This window comes from Semicossyphus pulcher, unplaced genomic scaffold (genome assembly GCF_022749685.1).
Source record: "Semicossyphus pulcher isolate SPU_LCO1_2020_fin unplaced genomic scaffold, fSemPul1.0.p SCAF_21, whole genome shotgun sequence".
In the NCBI taxonomy this organism is placed as follows: Eukaryota; Metazoa; Chordata; class Actinopteri; order Labriformes; family Labridae; genus Semicossyphus; species Semicossyphus pulcher.
In genome coordinates, this window is record NW_027211695.1 from 2,126,792 (window position 1) to 2,149,054 (window position 22,263).

Below are 22,263 nucleotides of genomic sequence, written 5' to 3' on the forward strand. Positions count from 1 at the left end.
TAGTATTAGGCCCAGGTTACATGAATTAACTAGCTGGATTTCTGTTATTGTTATAAAAAGAAGTGGATGACAGTGACAGTGACGTGCTCATGGTGTTAGCTGTAACACTGATTAATAAACGCTGAAGACAGAGAGTTTGGAAAGAGAGGATCTGGAGCCGTCTGTGGCTGCTGCAGTGCCAGAGACAGGGCGCCTACGTCAACTCATGCTGTTTCCTGATTGGCTGAAGTGAAATAGTGACATCATTCAGTTCTAAAACTTCATTTGAAGTCAAATCTTCTGCAACTCGACGCAACGGCTTCAGACGCTCTGCAACTAACCAGCTCACACCGCTGCAACTTTCTAAAACTGTTTTGTTGTGTTGCAAATCATCGAGGTGTGTTATATATAATTTAACCCCCGTACAGTTATCTCTAACGGTAAAATTAGCTATTCATAACTGAACTGTTTCTTGTACCAGGCTGTGAACATGTTTATTTCTGCTGTAAAAATTGGCATTTTCCCATCTGCGGTAATGTTAGATTTTTGCATTGGTTTCATTTCACAACACCTAATGTTGCCGCTTGATCCAAACTATGTTCTGCCAGGTTAAATCACTCTTTTTGTCAATGGAGTCTGGTGGCTTTGAAGAGAGTGATGTAACAGCTGTTAGTGGTTAAAAAACAACTTTTACTTTTATCTCTGTAGGGATCCTTTTTGTCGTGTGATCAGACGCTGGGATAACAATCGAATAAGTATGAAACTAGCACTTGTAGAGGAAGTAAGTTGCAGCAATTTAAGCCCCATTTAAAGCTGCTGGTTGAGGCAATCTGCTCGAGCAATTTCAAAACACTCCAAATACACACATCAAATATTGTCAGGGTCTCGAGCTGTAATTCCCCTGTTAGAAAATGTATTTAATTATATGTTATTGAACTTTATTTCATGCCAATAAAGTTTGTTGAATTTGATGTAATTAAAAACTCACATCATAAGCTCCAGCTTTAATCTGCTGGTAGAGCCGGTGCTGGTCCTCGTCCCAGAACGGAGGATATCCCACCAGGAGGATGTAGAGGATCACACCTGTACACGCACACACACCAAACACACACACACACACACACACACACGATGGTCTAAGTTAATCCTGACAGACAGCTCACATTGTGACCCATAAATCCATTTCAAAGCTGAACACACAACAAAGATAATGACTCAATTACTGAATCCATAACGTCGCACCAACGGTCTGCAATGCACATAAATACAAACACACCGTGTCTAAATAAAGAGTGTGTTAACAGACACACACAGACACACACACACACACACACACACACAGACACACAGACACACACACACACACACACACACAGACACACAGACACACACACACACACACACACACGGTGTTTGCTGGTGCGACAGGAGACGGTGTTTTTGATCAGCTGCCAGGAAAACATGAAAGGTGCTCTATGTGACGACGAGACGGTCTGACCACAAACACAACACCGACCATTGTTAGTGTGGACGCAGTGAGTCAGCACAGGTGCCTGTGTGTGTGTGTGTGTGTGTGTGTGTGTGTGTGCGTGTGTGTGTGCGTGTGTGTGTGAGTGTGACATGTCGGGCCCAGGTGGCCTGGCCCATCAGAGGGGTGTGAAATGAGCGTCAGCAATGATTAATTCAAAGGGCTGGAGCCCTCTGTACTCCTCTGTGGTACGTAAGGTAGACACAGACACACACACACACACACACACACACACACACACACACACACACACACACAGACACACACACACACACACACACACACACACACACACTGGGCAGCAGTCAGCACTGATTGAAAGTGAAACCTGAATTTAAAAGACATTAAAATGACATCACAGAGGATCATTTTCAGCCTGGTGTTATGATTACATTTGTTTCATGGCGGCTTGTAAACAAAAACACTAATTAAAACTTTGTCGTCCTTCTTGTTTAAGTTTAATTAACTCTTGTAAAATTATCTGTTGTGTTGGTGGAAGGCTTTCTTCGACTGTATAAAGATGGCCGACATGACAGCTCCCTAAAAGTGAGTCCAAACCCTCTCTATCGCCCCCTGCTGACTGGCTGCAGTATAGGTCATAAAGCCCGCCTCCTCCTTGTTAACAGATGGGACATGAGTCAAACTATACAATCTAGATACATTTTTCTTCTGTCATTATAGTTAGTTCTTATGCAGATTTTCTGTCCCATTTTTCTGACAAGTTTACTTTTAGTTATATGATGCTATAAAAAGGGGGTGTGGCCTCATGATTGACAGCTGTGTTGACAAATGGGGCTCCTGCAGCGTTCTGTTCCCGAGTAGCAGAGTAGAGGAGGAACGGAGACTTAACAGAAATTTATTTAAATGAAAATCTTCCAGATTATTATTTTAGGAAAGGCAGTCTTGTTGATCAGAACCAGGGCAGGCCTGTGATTGGCTGTTTCAAGTCCTTTTGTGACATTTGTGTGCAACAAATAAGAAGCAGCGTCTTACCACAGGCCCACATGTCCACTGGCTTGCCGTAGGGGTCTTTCCTCAGCACCTCTGGGGACAGGTACCCCGGTGTCCCTGCAAAACCTGCAACAGACAAACACACACTTAAACATAGCATACAGGATGACTTTATTATAACCCTGTTAAAACAACCCTGGACACTGGAGGTCACAGTTTAAATGTTTTGGTGTGTTTTGATGATGTCATTACGTCGTGCGGTTTAAAGCGCGATGCGATGCAAATAAAGCTTCTTCCGTGCCCCACCTGACTTGCATGTTCACCCTGCGTCTCAGTTCACTACTTTCTGTCCATCAGAAGCTCGTTCAGACCTCCTCCTCACCACGCGTTTCACAGTCAGGATCTCATAAAGTTTATGAGGCGAGTTTAACAATTCCCATTAAAAAAAAAACCCTTCCCTTTCTGAGTTGTTTGGCTCGTGACGGCAGCATGCAGCCTACTTTTAAAAAAGCCTTAAAGTGGCAGCCGGCTGCTTTGGGCAATGAGACGTAGTACGAGTGGTAGTAAAGTGAGAACACAGAGTGAACTGGTTCCAGATGGAGACCGGGGCGGAGGGAATAGAGCAATTATTCCTCCGGTCTGCAGGGAGCGGAGAAGAAAGAGGCCTGAAAATATATTCACTCCAGACGTGATACTAGAGCCGAGAGCTGTGGCACACCTAGTCCCTTCAGTCAGGTACGCGGGGTTTGATGATGAAATGGCACAGTTACAATTTAAAAGATACAAAAGTAGGACAAAAAATCCTCCATTTGTTCTGTTTTGTACAAATCATCTCAGTGTGATCGCTCCTGAGGAAGATTTAGTGCTTGAACATTCAGAATTAAACATTTAGAGACGTCTGATTTGTGCTTCAGTAAAATCCTGGAGATGAAAAAATGTAAGAGGCATCATAAAGCAGCTTGGATAGAGACGGCTAATTAAGATACACTGTGAAGCAAACACTCTCCTCTGTCAGAAGATTTAGTTTACTGTTTCTGGGGGAGTTTTCAGAGGAAGACAGTAATTGCACACGAGTTAGCTCGCAGCTAATTTACATCTGTAGTCCCAGGGTAGGTAGACAAAAACTACATCAGAAAAGCACAAAACAGAAACTGTCTGACGTTGGTCAACTTGTATTTCTGGTTTAGCTAGCGATAAAGGAGCGACTCTCTCCTGGAAAAAGCTGGTGGTCTCTGTAATCCATAGAAGCAATAATATTTGAAATTGGCGCCATAGCTGCTGCTGAAAAGTCGTACAAACAGCTCGTGGTTTCACCCATTCTACATTCCTACAACACCCAGCGTGCATTGCGCCTCTCCCTCTGAAAGGACGACGAGAGACGCTGGAGTGAAATGCTACCGTTTCTCTGCAGGCAACGGCTCAGAGCGGGACAGAATCTGAAACACGACTATATACCGGTGGATCGTCTAAAACATCTTCAGGTCTGCAGTCTACATTTCAAACATGTCGATTCTGAACGAGACATGACGTCAGAGGCGGCGTCCTAGATTGAGAAAGTGTAGTTTAGCGAACGCCCTTTTACGTAGTCTGGCGGAGTTTTTCCAGGCCCGTTGGAGAGCGGATAGCGTCCTCCAAAGGCACAGAGCCAAACTTCGGAGAACTGTCCCTTTAAGCGACTTCCAGTCAACACTTCCTTCTCCGTGTGCTGCATCGTTTACAGTCCATTCCGTAGCTTGAGAAGCGAGTGTTCAGATCAAAGTGAAAACATCTATCGATTGTGATGCATTCGAGGAAGTCGGGAAATCAATCAATTTGTCGCTCAAGTTGAATTTTTGATCTGGAGCAGATTGTTAGCTGAACCTGCAGCAGATGTCTGTTTATACAGATTAATAAGAAGCTAAATCATCATCAGACGGCCACTGATGGGAGCCGGGATGTCATTATGTTCCACCTGTTTTTCCTGCATACGCTGCAGCCTGTTGATACATGATTGGTCCAAACTACTGGGACTGCAAACATACTGTCATACATTTCCCATTTCCCACTAAGTAATAAAGGCGGAGCTTAGACAGACGTGTGTACTCACCGAACCATGCCTGCTGGTCTCCCTGCACTTCAATGGCCAAACCAAAATCTGCCAGCTTCACCGCCGCTCCCTTCAACTTGCTGGCGAGGAGCAAATTCTCCGGCTTCAAGTGAAGAGTGAGACACAAAGACTTTGAGTGCATTGCAGTGATGAAGTGATGTAATTAAACAGAGGTAAAGACGATTCTGTGGTTGTGTTACGGGCAGCTCGCAGGCTTTTATGAGCAGCAGGAAGGATCATTATCGGGGTGATAACATTAGGACTGATGTCTGAGCAGGGAGGACTAATCGCTGAGCTGGAGGCAGACTGCAGCAGCTGTCCGCTCTAACAGATAAACATCTACTGGAGGTTGTCAGAGTCAGAGTCCAGCCTCGACACACACTGACTCATGTGGAGCCCGATTACACCCCGGGTGAGTCTGAGGCCGCGGCTGACCTCAGCCCAGCAGCGCGGGCGGATGTCAGTGAAGAAGACGCCGGCGGGCTGAGGTGAAATTGGGCGTGCGAGCCGGGCTGGTGGACTCGGCTCGGGTGAGCAAGGCGGACCGTGACTCATGCCAAACGCTCCAGGAAAGAGTTAAAACTGATGAATTATGTATTTTCTGACATTTTCAAAGCAGTTTCCTTGATGGAGCCAAATTAGAAATTATTCACAACAACAGAGCGGTGAATTAGAGTAACAACAGGAGAGAGGATGCTTTTATTCCACTGTGATAATACAGAGTTATTTTGACAGCCGTGGGCACCCCGGCTGTTTCATACGAGGAGTCATGCAAGCCATAATTACTCTGAGCCGCTCACCGTTTACATTTAGTCTACTCTAAATCCACTCTCACATACAATTCTTATAATTCTGATATTTTTTAACCCGAGCTCCGTCTTTATTTTACATATTTGTGGCTTTAAATGACTAAAAGGTAAAAAAGTTTTGGAAGTGCTGCAGTAGATTTCTTCAGCCTGCAGCTGTGACACAGGCTGCCACGTAATCCGGCCCGATCAAAGTACGTCCACTAAAAGTTCTTGTTTTTGCCGCTTACAGCATTTTAAAGGGATAGTTCAGTGCGATCATTTTTATCCAAAACCAACGCAGAATAATCCAGTTTGCACTTCTCTACCTAACTATCAGGAAAGCTAGCGCTAAACACATAAGTGAATGAAACATGTCTCTCTGTCGGCCCGTCTCATCTGTAAAAGCACCTCCTCTGTGTTCTCAGGTTCATGAACGTATCCTCTAGTCTCCATCGTGACGAGCAAGCAAGGAGGAGCAGTCCAGCTGGATTATTCTGCGCTGGTTTTGCATGTGATCACCTGTGTCACCTGTGATAACTTCAAAGAAGTGAAGTTTGATTTCAGTCGGTGCTAGGCGCAGCACTTTCTGGCCCATACACATCACGATATGAAGAGGAAAACGATGTCCACTAGTCCCCACTGTGAGCGGCACTTTGTTGTTTCCATTCTCTCTTCTACAAACCGCTGACACAAACAGCTGTTGTGATAACGTGCGCTGCATGCGTAGGTATACATGGCTGATGTGCAGAGTGAGACGTAGTGCCGAGGGAAGGGCTGTCAAAAAACTAAAAACACAGTGTACACTTAAACTGAATGTTTGTGTATATGTAGGACTCTTTTAAGAGGCTAAAGTACGCGGTGCTCCTGACCCCGTCCGCAGCGGTGCTTCTCTAAGCTTCTGTGTAGGAACCCTTTGTACTTTCTACTGATAAGCACCTCATACAACCCCACTTCAAACAAACCGAAACTGTCCCTTCAAAGTCAGCCTGTTTTTTGAAACCGAATCCGGCATTATCGCTCTCTTGAAACCCACCAGACTCCATTGATAAAAACGCTCATTATACACTACCTTGCTAACATGGAAGCTCCTGGTCTACCGCCGCCTCAATCACTTAGTTTGTTTGTGTTATTGTCGGACTGTGGTGTTAAAATAATTAGTTCTGATCCAACACAATATCTGCACAACACACAACAACACAAACGCATTAACAAATCGATGTTACAGCAGATAACGAACGCTGTGTTCTGCGAGGTTAAATTGCCGCTTTTGTCAATGGAGTCTGGTGGCTTTAAAGAGAGCGATGTAGCAGCTGCTTCTGGTTTCAAAAAAAGCATGTTACTCTTGAACCTGAAGGTGTATCTCTGTCAGGATGCTGAAAGAACAACATCATGATGGAAATGTGTAAAAAGGTTTGTATTCGTCCTTCAGGTACGTCTGCGAGACGAGACACAGGGTCAACACCAAACACGCCTTATAAGTGCAACTTCTTGCTGTGGTAATTATGTTCCTATTTCTCCTTCTACATTCATTGCAATCATACACACATGATAGACATCTTTATCTAATGATGTGTAAAAGACACCCAGACTGAGTTACGGCTTGCACGGCTCCTCATACGCTACCTACACAGAGCACACTGGGTTGTTAATCTGGAAAGCATCAGACATGTCATTCACTGAAATCAACTGTTCACGTTTCAAGGCTGCTCGAGCAGTTAGTAGAGCGTGTGTGAACTCAGAGTCGTGCAGCTCCTCAAACCTTTGTCGTGAGGTAAAGGTTTGAGGACGAGGAGGTGGGGAGGCAAAAGAGGAGCGAGAGAGAGAGAGAGGGGGGGAGAGAGGGGGGGGATTCGATGCATTCATTAGTATCATGCAGTCATTGCAAACATGAACCACCATCAGTGCACCACCCCTTATAACCCTGGGGGGAAAGAGGTAACCTGGAAGTGATGAATGCAGGAACAGAGAAGAGCTACAGTTTGATCATGTTCTGTGTACCCTGACCTCTGACCCTAGATGTGGATGCAGCATCTGGGTTTGATAAGGGAAGCCAAACCTGCATATTTTGAATGGGGCGACTCGACTGCAAAAAATAGTTGGAAACGGTCCTCCTAAACATGCTCCTAATGAGCTTATGGTCTCAATCTTGTTGGAGCGTCAAGTCAGACGCCCAGAACAGAGACGCTGCACAGAGACACCCTAACCACCCAACTCCCAAAGACACACTGACATTACCCATGATGCACCACACTCAGGTAAACCTGATTTTAAGTCTTAGTGTGATGCAGAATTTGTCCAACTTATAATCTACTGGTCCTATATTTGTGCTTTAAAGGTACGGATGTTCTTTCTAATCGGTGCCAGCAGAAGATTTAATGCAGGGCTCCATAATCTGCTGTCTCACACATGGCACCATATGGCTGCAGGGTGCTCGGTGTCCTTTAACGCCTGTTTATGCGTCATTGCTGTTTTTCTTTTACAAATCACTGAAGCATTTGGACAGCCTTTAATTACTGCACAGTGTGGCTGTGGGGCCTGCAGAGAGGGTTACAGAAGCCCCGCACATGCAAACACAGTCAAACTCACGGGCTGACTCATTCAAATAACAGCTGAGAGCGTTCCACTGATGGAGGTGAAGGATGTGGACCCAGGCATTCAGCAGGTGCACCTATTGTTCAAGATGTTTGCTCCCTCCTTGCCAAACTGAGGGTTAGGATGCTGTGACTGACAAATGCACACACTGCACATGCTCCCCCAGGTTTCAGCTTCAAGCGGGAATCTGCAGCATTGAGCTCCTGAGGGACCTCGAGGAGAGGCGTCCTCAACGTTAAAGCTCAGCGGAGGACGTGCTACCTGCAGTCAACCTGCCAAAAACAATGGTGGTGTACTTCCTGACCATTCTCAGCTCCTCCTTCAGCATCCGGCTGCAGAGTATCATGCGCTCTGCAGAGAAGGTCATCCGCCCTCAATGACCTGTTCACCAAGAAATATCGTGGCCAACCGCGCAATCCCAGGAAAAAAGCTGCATTGAGTAAATTTCCTCTCAGGCGAGTAAAGCATATCTAATAATCTCATCTCAGCTAACTTCTTGCAGCACTCCCCTTGGCGAGGGGGCTGCAGACCTCTCATGGAGGAGCACTTAGACCGTCTCCATCTGTGACCATCTTTGAGAGCAGCAAGAGAGGGTGGTTACGCATTGGTGCACCCACAACCTGGTTGGGAGGTAGCTGTGGTAGTGACTTATCAATGACCCTAAAGCCGTGGTCTCAACTGGTGGGTCGGGACCCAAAAGTGGGTCGCAAATGTGTGCTTGAAAACAGAAAGTCTACGCTGCGCTTTTATTTTGAAGGACATGGGTTTCCTATGACGTGCATGCAGAAGTAGTGTCCCGATTGGTTAATCCCAGCTACATTTACATTCTTGAAACTCGATGAGCTCTGATGTAGAGGCGTTTATGTCGCACTGTTTCAGTTTCTTTCTGTTGAAAAACTGAATGAATTGTAGCGGGAATATCTTCCTCTCATACTCTGCTACCTGCTGCTCGACTATTATACCTGTTGTATTGTGTGATGTTGACGTACTGTGATGTTTTGTTCCGTCTCAGGTCCAAACTGCAGCATTTTTCATTAAATAAGTGGTTGAAGTGGTTAAAAAAGTGTCGCGATCTGTCATTAGGTGGTTTGGTTGGTTGGGAGGCCGCTTTATGCGACTCTAATCGGGAGCATCGCTGACTAAACGAACATCATGCTGTGTAGAAGAAGACTTGAAACTACAGATTGAGACCATAAACTCGTTAGGAAAATGTTTACTGAGGGAATAAATCAGGAGAGGAGGAGGAGCTTTGCAGTTTATCACAATCAAACTTCTGTTACAGCCAGTGGAGTCGCCCCCTGCTGGCCATCAGAAGTAATCTGGGTTTATTGGACTTCAAACACAGATTACTCCAAGGCATGAGTCCTCAATTTACACAGTCCAAAGACAGAAGCTACTCGTTATACTAATTCAACACTTCTTTTATGCACGTACATTAAACTTATTCTTTCTACTTCTCGTGTTATCGTCACAGATTTTCTGGCAAATGTTGTTAAAATTTCTGCACAAAATGAACAGCTCTTCTACATTTGTAGAAACAGCAACATTACTCATTTATTAAACAATATCTTTAAAATTTGGAGGTCAGTTGATCGTCCTGCTGATCATCTAAGCTGTTCACTTGCTTCTTCAAAAGAGAGTTAAAGAATAAAGACAAAGTGTAAATGTGATAAAACAAGTCTCTGACGTACGGATGGGTGACAGATTAAGCTTTAAAAAGGCAGCTTCATGTTGCGCTCCTGTGTATGTGTGTGTGTGTGTGTGTGTGTGTGTGTGTGTGTGTGTGTGTGTGCGTGTGTGTGTGTGTGTGTGTGCGTCTTGTCTTGAGACATGGAATCACATGAGCACACCGTGGCAGACAGAGCTTTCCGTAGAGCCTCTGCTCTATTTGTTTTTGGTTGTATTTGTTTTGCCTTTGTGTTTCTGCACCGAGCCGTGGCCGCTGCCTGGCAACGGCCAATCAGAGCGCAGAACGAGGGCAGTCGGCAAATGCAAAATGCGAACCTATTATTGCAGAATATAAAACCAAACCTCAGACGCACCTACTTCATTTGATTGGCAAATCAGAGCTTTAGGAGCGAACCGCGGTGAGAAAAAGCAGCTTTAGAGATGGAAACACGACCACTGCGAGGGCGTTTAACTCACGTCCATCATCGTCTGCCTCAGGAAAGGTCATGACCCTGTTTTGTGTTTATAACCTCAGAGGAACTAGACGGTGTGCATCTCTACTCTCTCAAAATACAGGAAACGGTGAGCTGTATTTAAAGGGGAAAGTTATAAATTCAAGCAACAAAGTAACTTTAAATGCCCTGAAGAAACAGTGAGTTTAGCAGGACAACTTTAAATACAACAACAACATCGGGAAATATCCTGCACAGACCAAGGCTACTTCAACTAAACTTTCCTGCATCTATTCAGGAGTCTTTTATTTTGAAAGCATCAATTATTGATTGAGATCTAGATACTGCAAACAGTCTGTGCTTGTGCTTCGATTTTCTCTGCTTGTGCTTAAACTGTATGTTCGCACTCACAGCACAGAAAGTGTGCGGAGCAGGGCTGACGCTGCGAACAGGAACAATATTTTTCACATCCACTTTGAGCGACTGGGACAAACGCTCCATCTATTGCCTGAGCGAGCCGTTTGTCTTCTGACATCACTTATGGTTGATTTCCATGTCGAGATGCCCCCCCCCAAAAAAGTGTAAAGACACTAAAACACGTTCAACACCGGAGAATCTACACGTTTTTTATCACATTCACGATTACGGTCTCACAGCAGGAGGAGGTTTTCAGGCCACGACCAACCGGGAGGAGACCCTGGGATACACCCAGAGCTCGCTGGAAGGATTATGTATCCCGTCTGGACTGGGAACGCCTCGGGATCCCCCAGGAGGAGCTGGAAAACGTTGCTGGGGAGAGGGACGACTGGGTCAACTTGCTTAGCCTGCTGCCACCGCTACCCTACCACAACCATCAGTATCAGAGCCTCTGATTGGTGTAAAGGCAACACAAGGCATCAGCAGGTGGCTAAGTGATCGGCTAACAGTTTTCAACATGTAAACATGGATCAATAATCACAAGAAGACATTGAGTGTCTTATAACTTCACTGTATAGAGTCTCATCAAAGACTCTGAGGCCGGATCAGGAAGCTCATGAAAGAGAGACGATCACACCGGAGCCTCGTTAGCATGAATCTGCTGCCTGCTTCACAACAAAGACAAAGTTTCTCGCGTTCTAAACGTATTAAAGAAAGAGTCAAAGATGTCCTCTGATGTTTATACAACATCGCAGACCTCAGGGGGTCGATATATCACATGCAAGTGAGTGAGTTGGTAACATTAATGACGTCACACGCACGGGGAAATCGGATGATTTGCGGAAAAGTTGCGTGAATTTGCAGGAACGCTTCCTGGAGGGGCTGGTTAATCAATAATTGAAGCTCTTCAAATAAAAGAAGACGCCCCTGAAATAAGAGAGGAGAAAAAGCTACACAGAAAGAAGTGTGCTCGGATAAACACGGACTCTTTTTGGCACACTGAGGAGAACCAGCATCATTCGTCTTTCCCTCCCTGCTGTGCTTTGAGAACGCTCTGTGCTCCTTTAGCTCAACAGCTACAAAAACCCAGAAACTAGCTGACAAATTAAGAACACTACAGGCCTCTTCTGATCATAATATTTACATACACCTCTGATCGTAATAATGCGTGCATGTAAAGGCCCTCTGGATGTAACAGCTGGTGCTTGATGTTCTGCAGACTCCTGCAGCCTAAGGTCCAGTAACACGATGCACTCATGTTTACAGCTGCAGAGGAACCGGACGGCCGCCAGTCCTGTTTTCATTCACACATTTCTCGATAGCTGCTGTGAGAGCACCTGCAGCGTCTGCTCAGTGGAAGTGTGAAGTCTTACCGAAACACGACCCTGGAACGTCTTTATGTGAAGTGAAAGGTGAGGGTGTGAGCAGACGTTGTGAAGAACACCAGCGAGGAAAAGAAGGACAAACACAAAGGAGAGGAGGGACGTGGTGGAGCCCCGGGGACAGAGAGGGAGAGACAGAGTTCTTTGGACGTCGTGGTGAGTTCACTTACCTTGAGGTCGCGGTGGACCACGCCCATCTGGTGGCAGTGGAGCACGGCCTCTAGGATCTGCTGAATGCAATGACTGCATGCAAACACCAGGGGGCCATGTGTTAGTGACAAGCTACCACTCACTGTCTGTGGCCGAGAGCTCGCTTTGACACTCGGGGAGCTGCGGGCCGTGTTGGCGAGGAGGGCTGACCGGCTGACCCGCCCAGCTGCCCTGTGACGAGCCGCAATTTGGACCCTTTATTGCTCCAAATTAAAAATTCCACCCACAAACCCAGAGAAAACAAAGACGTGAGTTTATCTGTGACTCACACAACACGGCCGATGCTCTGCCCGAGTCTCAAAACAGAAGTGGTGTTAGCTCCTGGCCGACTGGAGGCCCGAGCCTGAGAGACCGAGGAGGGAGCTGCAGGAAGGCGTGGTCTCAATCTGTCAGTGTTTCCCAGCGACGGGCAGATAGTGTTAAGATGTTGCAGGTTGTGTTCGTCCTTTCTCTGTTCAAACAACAATCTGGATATGACGCTTTAAAAGCTAATTCGAGGTATTTCTGTGAGTTTTAGCTTCTGTTTTAACTCTTTTAAAATGTATTCCTTTGCTTTTGTCGTCTTGTGTAAAGCACTTCATGCTGCTGAAATGTGCTGTATAAATAAACTCGCTTTGCTTCTGCACGCTTGTGTCTGATAAAAGAAAGACGACCCTTTTCTTGACCTTTTTAACGTTTCAAATGACCTTTCAAAAAGGATCAGGCTCACTGTAAGTGACGGTTATCTCTCGTCTTTCATCGAGGACACTCAGATCTGCAGACCAGCTGCTTCTTTCCCGAGGTCCAGCGTGAAGCTCAGGTGTGACCGAGCTGTTTCAGGTGCAGCTCCAAAGCTCTCCACATGTTGGGCTGTCCTCCACTCTGCCTGTTTTTAAATCAAACGCTTTTTACTTTATCGTGCTGTTGTCTTTAAATTGGACTTAGTGTTTTGTGCAGCACTTCGGTCAACGTTTGTTGCTTTTAAATGTGCTTAAGGATACATTTGGATTGGCTCTAACAGCAACTAGGTGGCCAGGTAGAACCTCAACATCAGCTTTAAGCAGGTATCTGATGTCACATATCTTTGGGTCTAAATAACTAATAGCTACAAAAGGTTTTTGACTTGCTGGAGGGTCGGAACCGATCAGTGTTGATGCCCTGATTCAATAAAGGCATTTTAAACTAAATCCTCGTCTCGGTGCGAGTGTGAAGAAAGCCCGGTGGCTTCCCTCCTTCGACATGAAAGATCGATCCCCGGCTCTAAGCACATCCTCATGTTTTAAATCCCAATTACATCGTTGATTGAGGTTGTGGAAGTAAAGAAGACCACGTCACCTGGACAGTGAGCTGCAACTGTCACTACAATGTTTTAAAAGAGCATCCATGATAAATCTAAATCTAAAATATAGATTATTGATTCTGATAATTGATGTTGATGTAATCATGTGCTTTAAGTTTTAACAATTTAACAAGTGTTTTTATAATTCAGCATAAATCAGTGTCATAATCTGGAATATAAAAAATGTCCTTCATGTACGCAGAGTGTTCCTCCTCCTCCTCCTCCTCCTCCTCCTCCTCCTCCTCCCTCAGGTGTGGGCCTCTCAGTGGCTGTTGTTTAGAGCATGGTTTCAGATGCTACATGCACTTTGTGCCCTGGCATACAGGAGGGGCAGGCCATGATGAGATCTACCAGCCCCCCCCTCGACACTACGTGACCCACCGCCTCCTCTCCAGCCGGCCTACCCACAACGCCCTGCAGGAGGCGGGGTCAAAACGTTACGTGCGAGGGTGATTGGCGGAGGAGGGGGCGCTCAGTGAAGGGTTAATTGGTCGACTGATCAGGCAGTGAGGAGCGAGGCGAGGTGCCGCAGGGGGGCAGGCCTGAGTCTTTGGATGTGGTCACTTACTAACCTTTAGGTCCCTGTGCACTATGCCATTAACGTGGCAGTGATTTACACTTTCTAGAATCTGCTGTATGCAGTGACTGTGGAGGAGAGAGACACCGGGCCAGAAGCAAAAGGAGAGGAAGAGGGAGAACAGGTAAACGTCAGGAAACACAGGAACAAGAACAGACACCAAACACATGAGATAACAACAACAACAACAACAACAACACTGGATCCACACAGGAACATTTAAAGGGACAGCGCAACATCCTGGGAGCACAAACTTTGTTTTCAAGAGTGACATGTGGAGGTCGACACTGCTCTGCACAAAGTAGTTTGTTTAACGTGAACATAAAGAGAGATGTACAGGTGAGGTTAGGGTGATTCAGGTGCTCATATCCATCCACCCTGCACGGTGCAGCGTCTCCAGCATTGTGCAGGCTCTGTTTGGTTTGATTCCAACGTTCTGCAGCAAGATGACTGTTTGTTTACAGGTTAATAAACAAGATGAGTCGTGAGCTTTACGCTGTGTTCAGTGAGATACTTGATCATGTGTGCTTATTTGCGCTGGTTAAACACAATCTGCAAATATCCTCAATATCCTATGAATCAGAAACGCTGCTGTGTTTCAGGACGTACCGTCCTCTGAAGGTGCACACAGCCGGCTGATTTCACCGTCTTCTCCAGGAACTGTGTCGAGATTCACTTCAGTGCCGCTCCAGCAACTTTAAGTCGAGCGGAGACGGTTTGATGGCGTATTCGCTACGATTAGTGCGAGCTCTGAAATCTGCATCATTTCTGAGGTTAGACGCTGCTGGGCTTTTATTTTACAGCGTCACGCACATGTGTGGCTGAGTTACAGAAATTCCCCTTTATCGGCATCTTTGCATTGACAACCGTCTTCTTTTAAAAGACTTAAAACATCTTTAAAGCTTTTAGTCTGGTTTGAAGTCGACTCGTTGGGGAGGGTTTGTTTATGCTTGGTCGATCATGTCTGTTTGTGGCCGGTTGTGTGCGTAGGTCTCGGGTGCCAGGTTTGACGTTGTCTGTGCTTTTTCTCGTTATATGCATGTATGTCATTTATGATTTTTCCCTATGTTTTTTTAATCTTCAGCACATTGAGAATGAAACGTGCTACATAAATAAACTTTGGTCCAAACACGCCTTCAGAGATGTTGCTGCTTATGTTTTTAAACTTTGCAGAGCCATGCTAGCTGTTCCCTCCTGCATCCAGTCTTTATGCTAAGCTAATCACGTCAGACTAATATCAATCTGTTGCCTCACAGCAAGAAGGTTCCTTTCTGTGTGGAGTCTGCATGTTCTCTCCGTGCATGCCCTCCAGGTACTCCGGCTTCCTCCCACAGTCCAAAGACATGCTCGTTAGGTTCATTGGTGACTCTAAATTACTTATAGGTGTGAATGCGAGCGTAAAAGGTTGTCTGTCTCTGCGTATCACTCCAGGTGTAACCCCGCCTCTCGCCCCTGAACAGGATAAGCGGTGCAGATGATGGATGGATATCAACCTTCACATGTCACTCTTCTAAAGGAAGCACATTGTTGAACTGCCCCTTTAAGCTACTTAACAAGTGGAGAACTATGCAGGACACATGCATGTTCTTTTCATTTACAGGCTCTGACAGGTTTCAGCTCTGAAGTGACTTTTACAAACCGATAAAATCCACTCAAACTAGAATCTATGTGCTTAAAATATTAAGATGTTAAAGGCTTAATATGCAACATTTTACACATCTTCCTAAACGTCCTGAAAAGAGAGTGAAGTCAGACTCGCTCTGTGTTTGTTCTCAGCTCTTTGTTCACGTGGACGGGGCTACTAGAGTGACATTAGGGCCGAGCTAACGCACTGTTTGTTTGAATGTTAAGCTTGCTTAGTGTTCTGTAGCGTTACCATGTCACGCTCATTCTGTGTAATTAACCGTGCTAGCGGGGGGCTGCAGCAACATGCACAGTAAACTAAAGTGTGCTAACGTTAGCCTGCAGCGGTCTGGCTGCGGTCTGTTGCAGCTCGAGCTTCCGTTGTTTGCCCTGTGCATAATTATGTTCACTTGCTGCTGCATAGTAGAAGATAACACTTTCGCAGGTCGCAGGTTGTATGTTTGGGGAGGTGTTAATGCTGGTGCCACATCTACAGGAAGTCGCATATCAAGCCTTTAAACTATCTCATAAAGCTGGTATCTGATTCCTAATGAGAAATCCTGGAGCCACGATTTTCAGGCATCCGTCCTGCTCGATGGAAAAGATGTTGATTACGAACTAAAAGTTAAAAGCAGCTCTGTGTGAATGTTTCCTCTCTGCTGAACGGAGCCGCGAGGCCGGCTTCTGGTTTGAGTGGATTTCTCGCAGACAGCTCAGAAGGTAGAGTTGGGAAGAGTACGTTCATCGTCACAGAGAAGGCCGAAACAGAAATGCAAAGAGATGTTTCAGGCACCAGAGGCATATCGAAGAAACGTACGCACAGCTGGATCCACTTCCATTTTTGTGAGTGCATGTTTAACTTGACCTTCACAGTGATAGAAGGTCATTTTATGGTTTAATTTAGTTTCATGAATATGCCTGTGGTGCAAAAACAGACGCACAAATATCCACACAACAGAGCGTCGCTGACCTGGCATCGGCTTCGCTGTAGTACTCCCTCGCGACGATGTCCTCGAACAGCTCACCGCCGGTCACCCTGAAAGAGGAACAGATAACGAGAGTGTGAGAAAATAAAAAATGTTGAACCACAGATGTTCAATTGTGTCAGGAGGAGAAAAAAAAAGGCTCATAATGATGCACGAATCACATCCGGGAGGAGAGCAGCTGGGTCTGCAGAACGCTGCTGTGATGGTGAAATCAGCACAATAATGTGTTTCAGCAGACACAGTCACACGCTGCAGAGTCATTGTTTATTCAGCTGGAAGAAGTCTCACGTCTTTCCATGAGGTGATTGCAAAGAGCCGGGGCGCTTTCACAAGTGAGCGATGCCAACAGGAAAATGTGTCCCGAGTGCAGAGAGAATCATCGCTTTGCATCACGCTGGGAGTCGGCCTGCAGCGACGAGAACGACACGCTCACGTGCAGCTGATATCGATCTATAAGTGCAGCAGTTACGCCCAGGAGGAAACTGGAGTACGAGTTCATCAGGTGAATAAACTCATGTTTACATTTTTAAAAGGAAGTTCCTGCATCTTTAAACCTGGGCCCTACATAAACTAAAAGGTTTGAAACTGCTCCAGTAGATTCCTTCAGCCGGCGGCCACGAAACAGGCTGTAATGGCTGCAATGTAATACCTACCAGCGCTATGTCTACCATAAGTTGTTGTTTTTGCCTCTGACAGACAGCAGAACAGTTCTGTGAAAGACTTACATCGCTCTCTTCACAGCCACCAGACTCCACTGACAAAAACAGTAATTTTACCCTGCAGAACGTGAGACGCCGAGGCCACCGCCTTTGCCTGCTGCCCAGTTTACAATGCACCTGACCCCTATGCCTATCCCTGCAGGGACGGCCCCGTGGACGAAAGCCCAGCTACCACATGCTCGCAAACGAGCATCCCCCCCAGGTCTGGCTCCAGGGGGTAACCCCGGTCTCCCTGATCCGGGCGAGGTAGCTGTCACATAGGGTTTCTTTTTAAACCGCTCTTAGTCTGGTCCCTCCCTTGGGACCAATTTGCCTTGGGAGACCCTACCAGGGGCTCGATTAAACCCCTCCACCGCGTTAAGGTGGAGGGAATATATATCCCGTCTGGCCTGGGAATGCCTCGGAATCCCCCAGGAGGAGCTGGAAAATGCTGCTGGGGGATAGGGACGTCTGGGCCCCTCAACTTGCTGAGCCTGCTGCCACCGCGACCCGGCCTCGGGTAAGTGGAAGATAATGGATGGATGGATAAGTGTGAGTCTGACCGACCGACCGACCAACCGATCGTGTAACTGACTTTAACCAGGCAGCGAAATTCTAGGAGATTATTCATAGGACGTGAGAATCGTGTGAGTTTTTCTTAGTAGCCAAAAAGTTGGAGCATGACAGGAGTTCATTTACCTTCCTTGGCATAGCGTGTCCTGAATGTGCACACGTTGCTGAAACAGAAATCCCTCAGCCCGTCTTTTTACTCAGTGCACAGTCGATGAAAAACACTCGATCCTGCACTTCCTCAGATGGATCTCAGAACAAGCTGCGACAAGTCTTTGGAAGGATTTCCCTGAAAACCAGATTTTCCTGATGACATGATGATTTTCTCAGACTTGACAAAGCTCCGTCAGAGCCGCAGAGGACGAGAGTCTTTCACAGGCTGAATTTCACTCGTCATGTAAAGTAATTTAATCGTCACGAAGCTTCTGAAATCTTTAAAAAAAGTGGGTCAATTTGCTCCAAACGCTGAATAATGTTCTGCAGCAAACATCTTTTATATGAGCGCGTGGAAAAAATGAGTCTTCAGGGAATCGACGTTAAAGTTTCCTGCAGCTTTTAAAGACTTTGCTTGTCGTAAAAAGTCTGCAGAGTCCCAGTGTTAGTGTTGGCCTTCAGTCAGCAGCCAGAGAGTGACCCAAATATCACTTCCTCTGATCCGACAGCTGTTACAAAGCTTTCACTCAATAACTGTAAGGTTATAATCCAGGTTTTACGATGTAAACCTGTGGAAGTATTATGTTTAAGCTGCTTACTGTGAATTAGCATTACCCGACTGTTATGTCCTGTCATCTTTCCAGACAGGTTTTCCATGTAGGAATACCAGGAGGAATGTTTTTATCTGCCACTAATACAACCTCCCTGTTCTTTTGTTTTATTGCCTGCAGTAAAATAAAACAACATTTAAGATGAATCCGAAGCCGTTTCCGTCCCTGCTGCAGGATCAAACTGCAGGAGAGACGAGGAGCAGAGGAGATATAAGGACACGCTGAAACTCGTGACGATGATCAGGCTTGAGATTTGTCACATCGGGTCTCACGGAGCCGAAGTGTTGCAGCCTGAAGATGTGCGTTTATTTTGAAACACTAATGTTGTGTTTTAGAATTGCATCTTTAATTTAAGCGCAGTGAGCGCGAGAAACCGGACCGTGAGATGATTTCATTACTGTCGGCGCGGCTGCCACGCACGAAACGATTCAGTTAGACTGCAATGAGTTTGTATTTATTATTTAAGCTTTTTAAAAGAGGCCTTTTCTCTGCAGATATTTCATGTCGATGTAGAAAAGGCCCACGAGTAAAGGAACAGAGCCCCGATTGTTGGATTGTTACATATTTGGGATCTAAACAACTTGCAGGAACAACATGTTTTCTTTTATTGGATGCACCAGACCACTAACAGTTCTTGTTGTTTCCACTGACAGGCTCAGATTGTTCTTCTAAGTGTGTGACAACATCACAGAAAGGATCCCGACAGAGATAGACCTTTTTGTTACAGAGGAAGATGCAGCTTTTATAACCATTAACAGCTGTAACATCGCTCTATTTAAAGTCACCAGACTCCATTGAAAAAAACAGCAATTTTACCTCACAGAAAGCCTTAATCGCAGGTGAACTGCTGCCTTCAATAGTTTGTTTTTTCGTGTTATTTGGCAGGTGGCTCCCTTTGTGTGTGTTTGTATCTTAAAGTCATAATGACCAATATCATCTTGTCTCAGTCATGAATGTCAAATCAGTTTCTGAAGCCCAAAAAATATAAATTTAGATACGTTTAAATGGCTTAAACTAAGAGCGGAAAAGGCGGGGGCAGCCCGACGCCAAACAACGTCAAGTGTAACAATAATAAGTATAAGTAATAATCTTGAACATTTTCATGTAAAGAAACGTTAAGTCACTATTTATCGCCGAATGAGGTAACGCAATGGTGACTGAGCCTATTAAAGACTAGGTGTCTGGTGCGAAAAAATCTCAAGAAGCGCCCAGTTAGTGACGCGTTTTCCATCACCCAGCAGTGGTTGGTCTGCCAGAGAGGGTAGGCGGAGCTAAGCGGCTGCTTTTCCGCTCTCTGCAAGTGTTGCGAGTAAACAGTAATCTACTATGGCTGAACAAACAAAGAAAAGATGGATGACTACAGATACAACTTCAACAAGAAGAGAAAATCCAAAGAAGAAGAAACAAACTCGACGCTCAGATGAAGCAAACAGTCTGAAAAGGAAAGCGACCGTCAGCCAGGAAAATCAAGAGTTACAACCGGAGCCGACCGTGGACGTCACACATGCAGCACTGTGTGGATATCTGGGAAGTGTGCGCCCGCAATTGCCGTTTATCACCACAGGTGTCGCCAAAGAGGACGAAATAGATAGATAATACATTTAGATTAAGAATGTGTAATTATGTCATTCAAAGCCTTTTCGTACTTTAAGGACCTCTCTGCCGGAGCCGGAGGAGAAGAGTAATACTCAGAGAAAAAACCCCCAGAAATTCAGAGATTAAAGTCGTAAATTTGCCAGAAGAAAATGGCAAATTTAACTAGCAAATTGATGATTTTTCATTTATTTTTATACTGTGTTTCTTTAATTGTCAGACAATTTCTGAGGGTTTTTTCTAGCAAATTAATGACTTAATGATCTGAAATAATACTTATCTTTTTATTTCGTGATTGTAAGTTTTCCACCATTCCTTCATCAGAGGTCTGAACACGTGATCTGACATGATGCCATCGAGCTCTTTGTATTCTGTCTGTGTGCTACATTAATAAGACTGCATGAGATCGCATCAAAAATCCATGTCATGTTCCCGAGGGACGTGTGAACACGGTGACAGTGTGATGACTGAGCGCACAGCCCTGCTGAGACAGATGGAGCAAAGAAGAGGTGAACATGCCGCGTCTAATCTCCCATGATGCGATCTGACTGGCAGCTGTCAGGTTCCTACCTCTCCTCGGCATGACGTAAACGTGTGTCCCCGTGTGTTTGGCGCAGAGTGTGTAAACTATGCAAAATAAGAAAGGTGCACTTACAAGTCAAAGACCAGGTAGTGGAATCCCTCCTCTGATATGCTGTCGTGGAGCCGCACTGTGAGGAGAGAGAGAAATCAAAGTTACTCCATTATGTAAAGTGCTTCTCTTCTGTAACCTGCTGCACTGTTAGCAGCAGGTAACTCTGAATGAACACCTCACTTTAATGCAAATGGAGCTCCACCAGTGACCCGTCGTCGTCTCTCAGAGTGGTTCAGAGTTTTAGATGTTTTATGTGAATTTCAGGTTTCTCTTTTCATTTTTTTTGCTCCATTTTTTAAAGCAAATAAAACAAAAGTTCATTAAAAGTTAAAGCATCTAAAAGTCAATATTTGCTCAACACATTGGACAAATTACAGGAATGAACAAAGTAAATAATTTGACATTTAGGAAATATGTTTAATTTCTTTCTGTCTGTGAGATGAAAAATATATCTGTATGTCGAGGACAGAGCGGGTGTCAGGTAAAGGCTAGCCTAGCTTAGCAGAACAACTGGAAGCAGGAGGAAGCAGCTAAACGGTTTCAGGATGTGCGTAGCCTAGCTTAGCATGAAGATTGAAAGGAGGAGGAGCAAGCTGGTTTTATTATAAACTACCAACCCTTATAAACAATGTATTTTAATCCTAAACAATAACATAATATATACTCTGCATTTGAAAATACAGACGGTCAGCTTTATGCTAAGCTAGGCTAATTTTTAATCCTGACTCCAGGATGAGGTTAGCCTAGTTTAGCATTAAGATTGCAAGCAGGAGGAAACAGCTAGATGGTTTCAGGAAGAGGTTAGCAGAGCTTAGCATAACAATCAGCTAGATGGTATCAGGGAGAGGTTAGCCTAGCTTAGCATACCAACTGAAAACAGGAGGAAACAGCTAGATGGTTTCAGGAAGAGGTTAGCCTAGCTTAAAATTAAGACCGAAAGCAGGAGGAAACAGCTAGCAGTTTAAGGAGGAGATTAGCCTAGCTTAGCATAACAACTGGAAGCAGTAGGAAACAACTAGACAGTTTCAGGAAGAGGTTAGCCAGGCTTATTATAATAACTGGAAGCAGGAGGAAACAGCTAGCAGTTTCAGGAGGAGGTTAGCCTAGCTTAGCATTAAGACCGGACGCAGGAGGAAACAGCTCGACGGTTTCAGGATGTGACTAGACAAGCTTAGCATAACAACTGGTAGCAGGAGGAAACAGCCAGACAGTTTAAGGAGGAGATTAGCCTAGCTTAGCATAACAAATGAAAACAGGAGGAAACAACTACACAGTTTCAGGAAGAGGTTAGCCGGGCTTAGCATAAGAACTGGAAGCAGGAAGAGACAGCTAGCAGTTTCAGGAGGAAGTTAGCCTAGCTTAGCATTAAGACCGGAAGCAGGAAGAAACAGCTAGCAGTTTCAGGAGGAAGTTAGCCTAGCTTAGCATAACAATTGGAAACCGGAGG

At 45.3% G+C, this 22,263-nt stretch overlaps 1 protein-coding gene across 12 annotated transcripts in view; it reads right to left on the reverse strand.

Annotated features, from left to right (window-relative positions):
* camk2d1 (calcium/calmodulin-dependent protein kinase (CaM kinase) II delta 1) overlaps positions 1-22,263 on the reverse strand; it is a 96,687-nt gene that overhangs the window by 22,894 nt on the left and 51,530 nt on the right. For 6 of the 12 annotated variants that reach the window (XM_069672217.1, XM_069672213.1, XM_069672209.1 and 3 more), the window contains exons 4-9: positions 20,838-20,892; positions 16,542-16,607; positions 12,014-12,086; positions 4,545-4,647; positions 2,501-2,584; positions 968-1,062 (exon numbers count right to left, since the gene is read on the reverse strand). In XM_069672217.1, the coding sequence (XP_069528318.1) occupies positions 968-1,062; positions 2,501-2,584; positions 4,545-4,647; positions 12,014-12,086; positions 16,542-16,607; positions 20,838-20,892 (476 nt within the window). Of the gene's footprint in view, positions 1-967; positions 1,063-2,500; positions 2,585-4,544; positions 4,648-12,013; positions 12,087-13,943; positions 14,017-16,541; positions 16,608-20,837; positions 20,893-22,263 lie in introns of all 12 variants that reach the window. The other 6 variants (XM_069672205.1, XM_069672216.1, XM_069672212.1 and 3 more) reach the window with 1 other exon arrangement.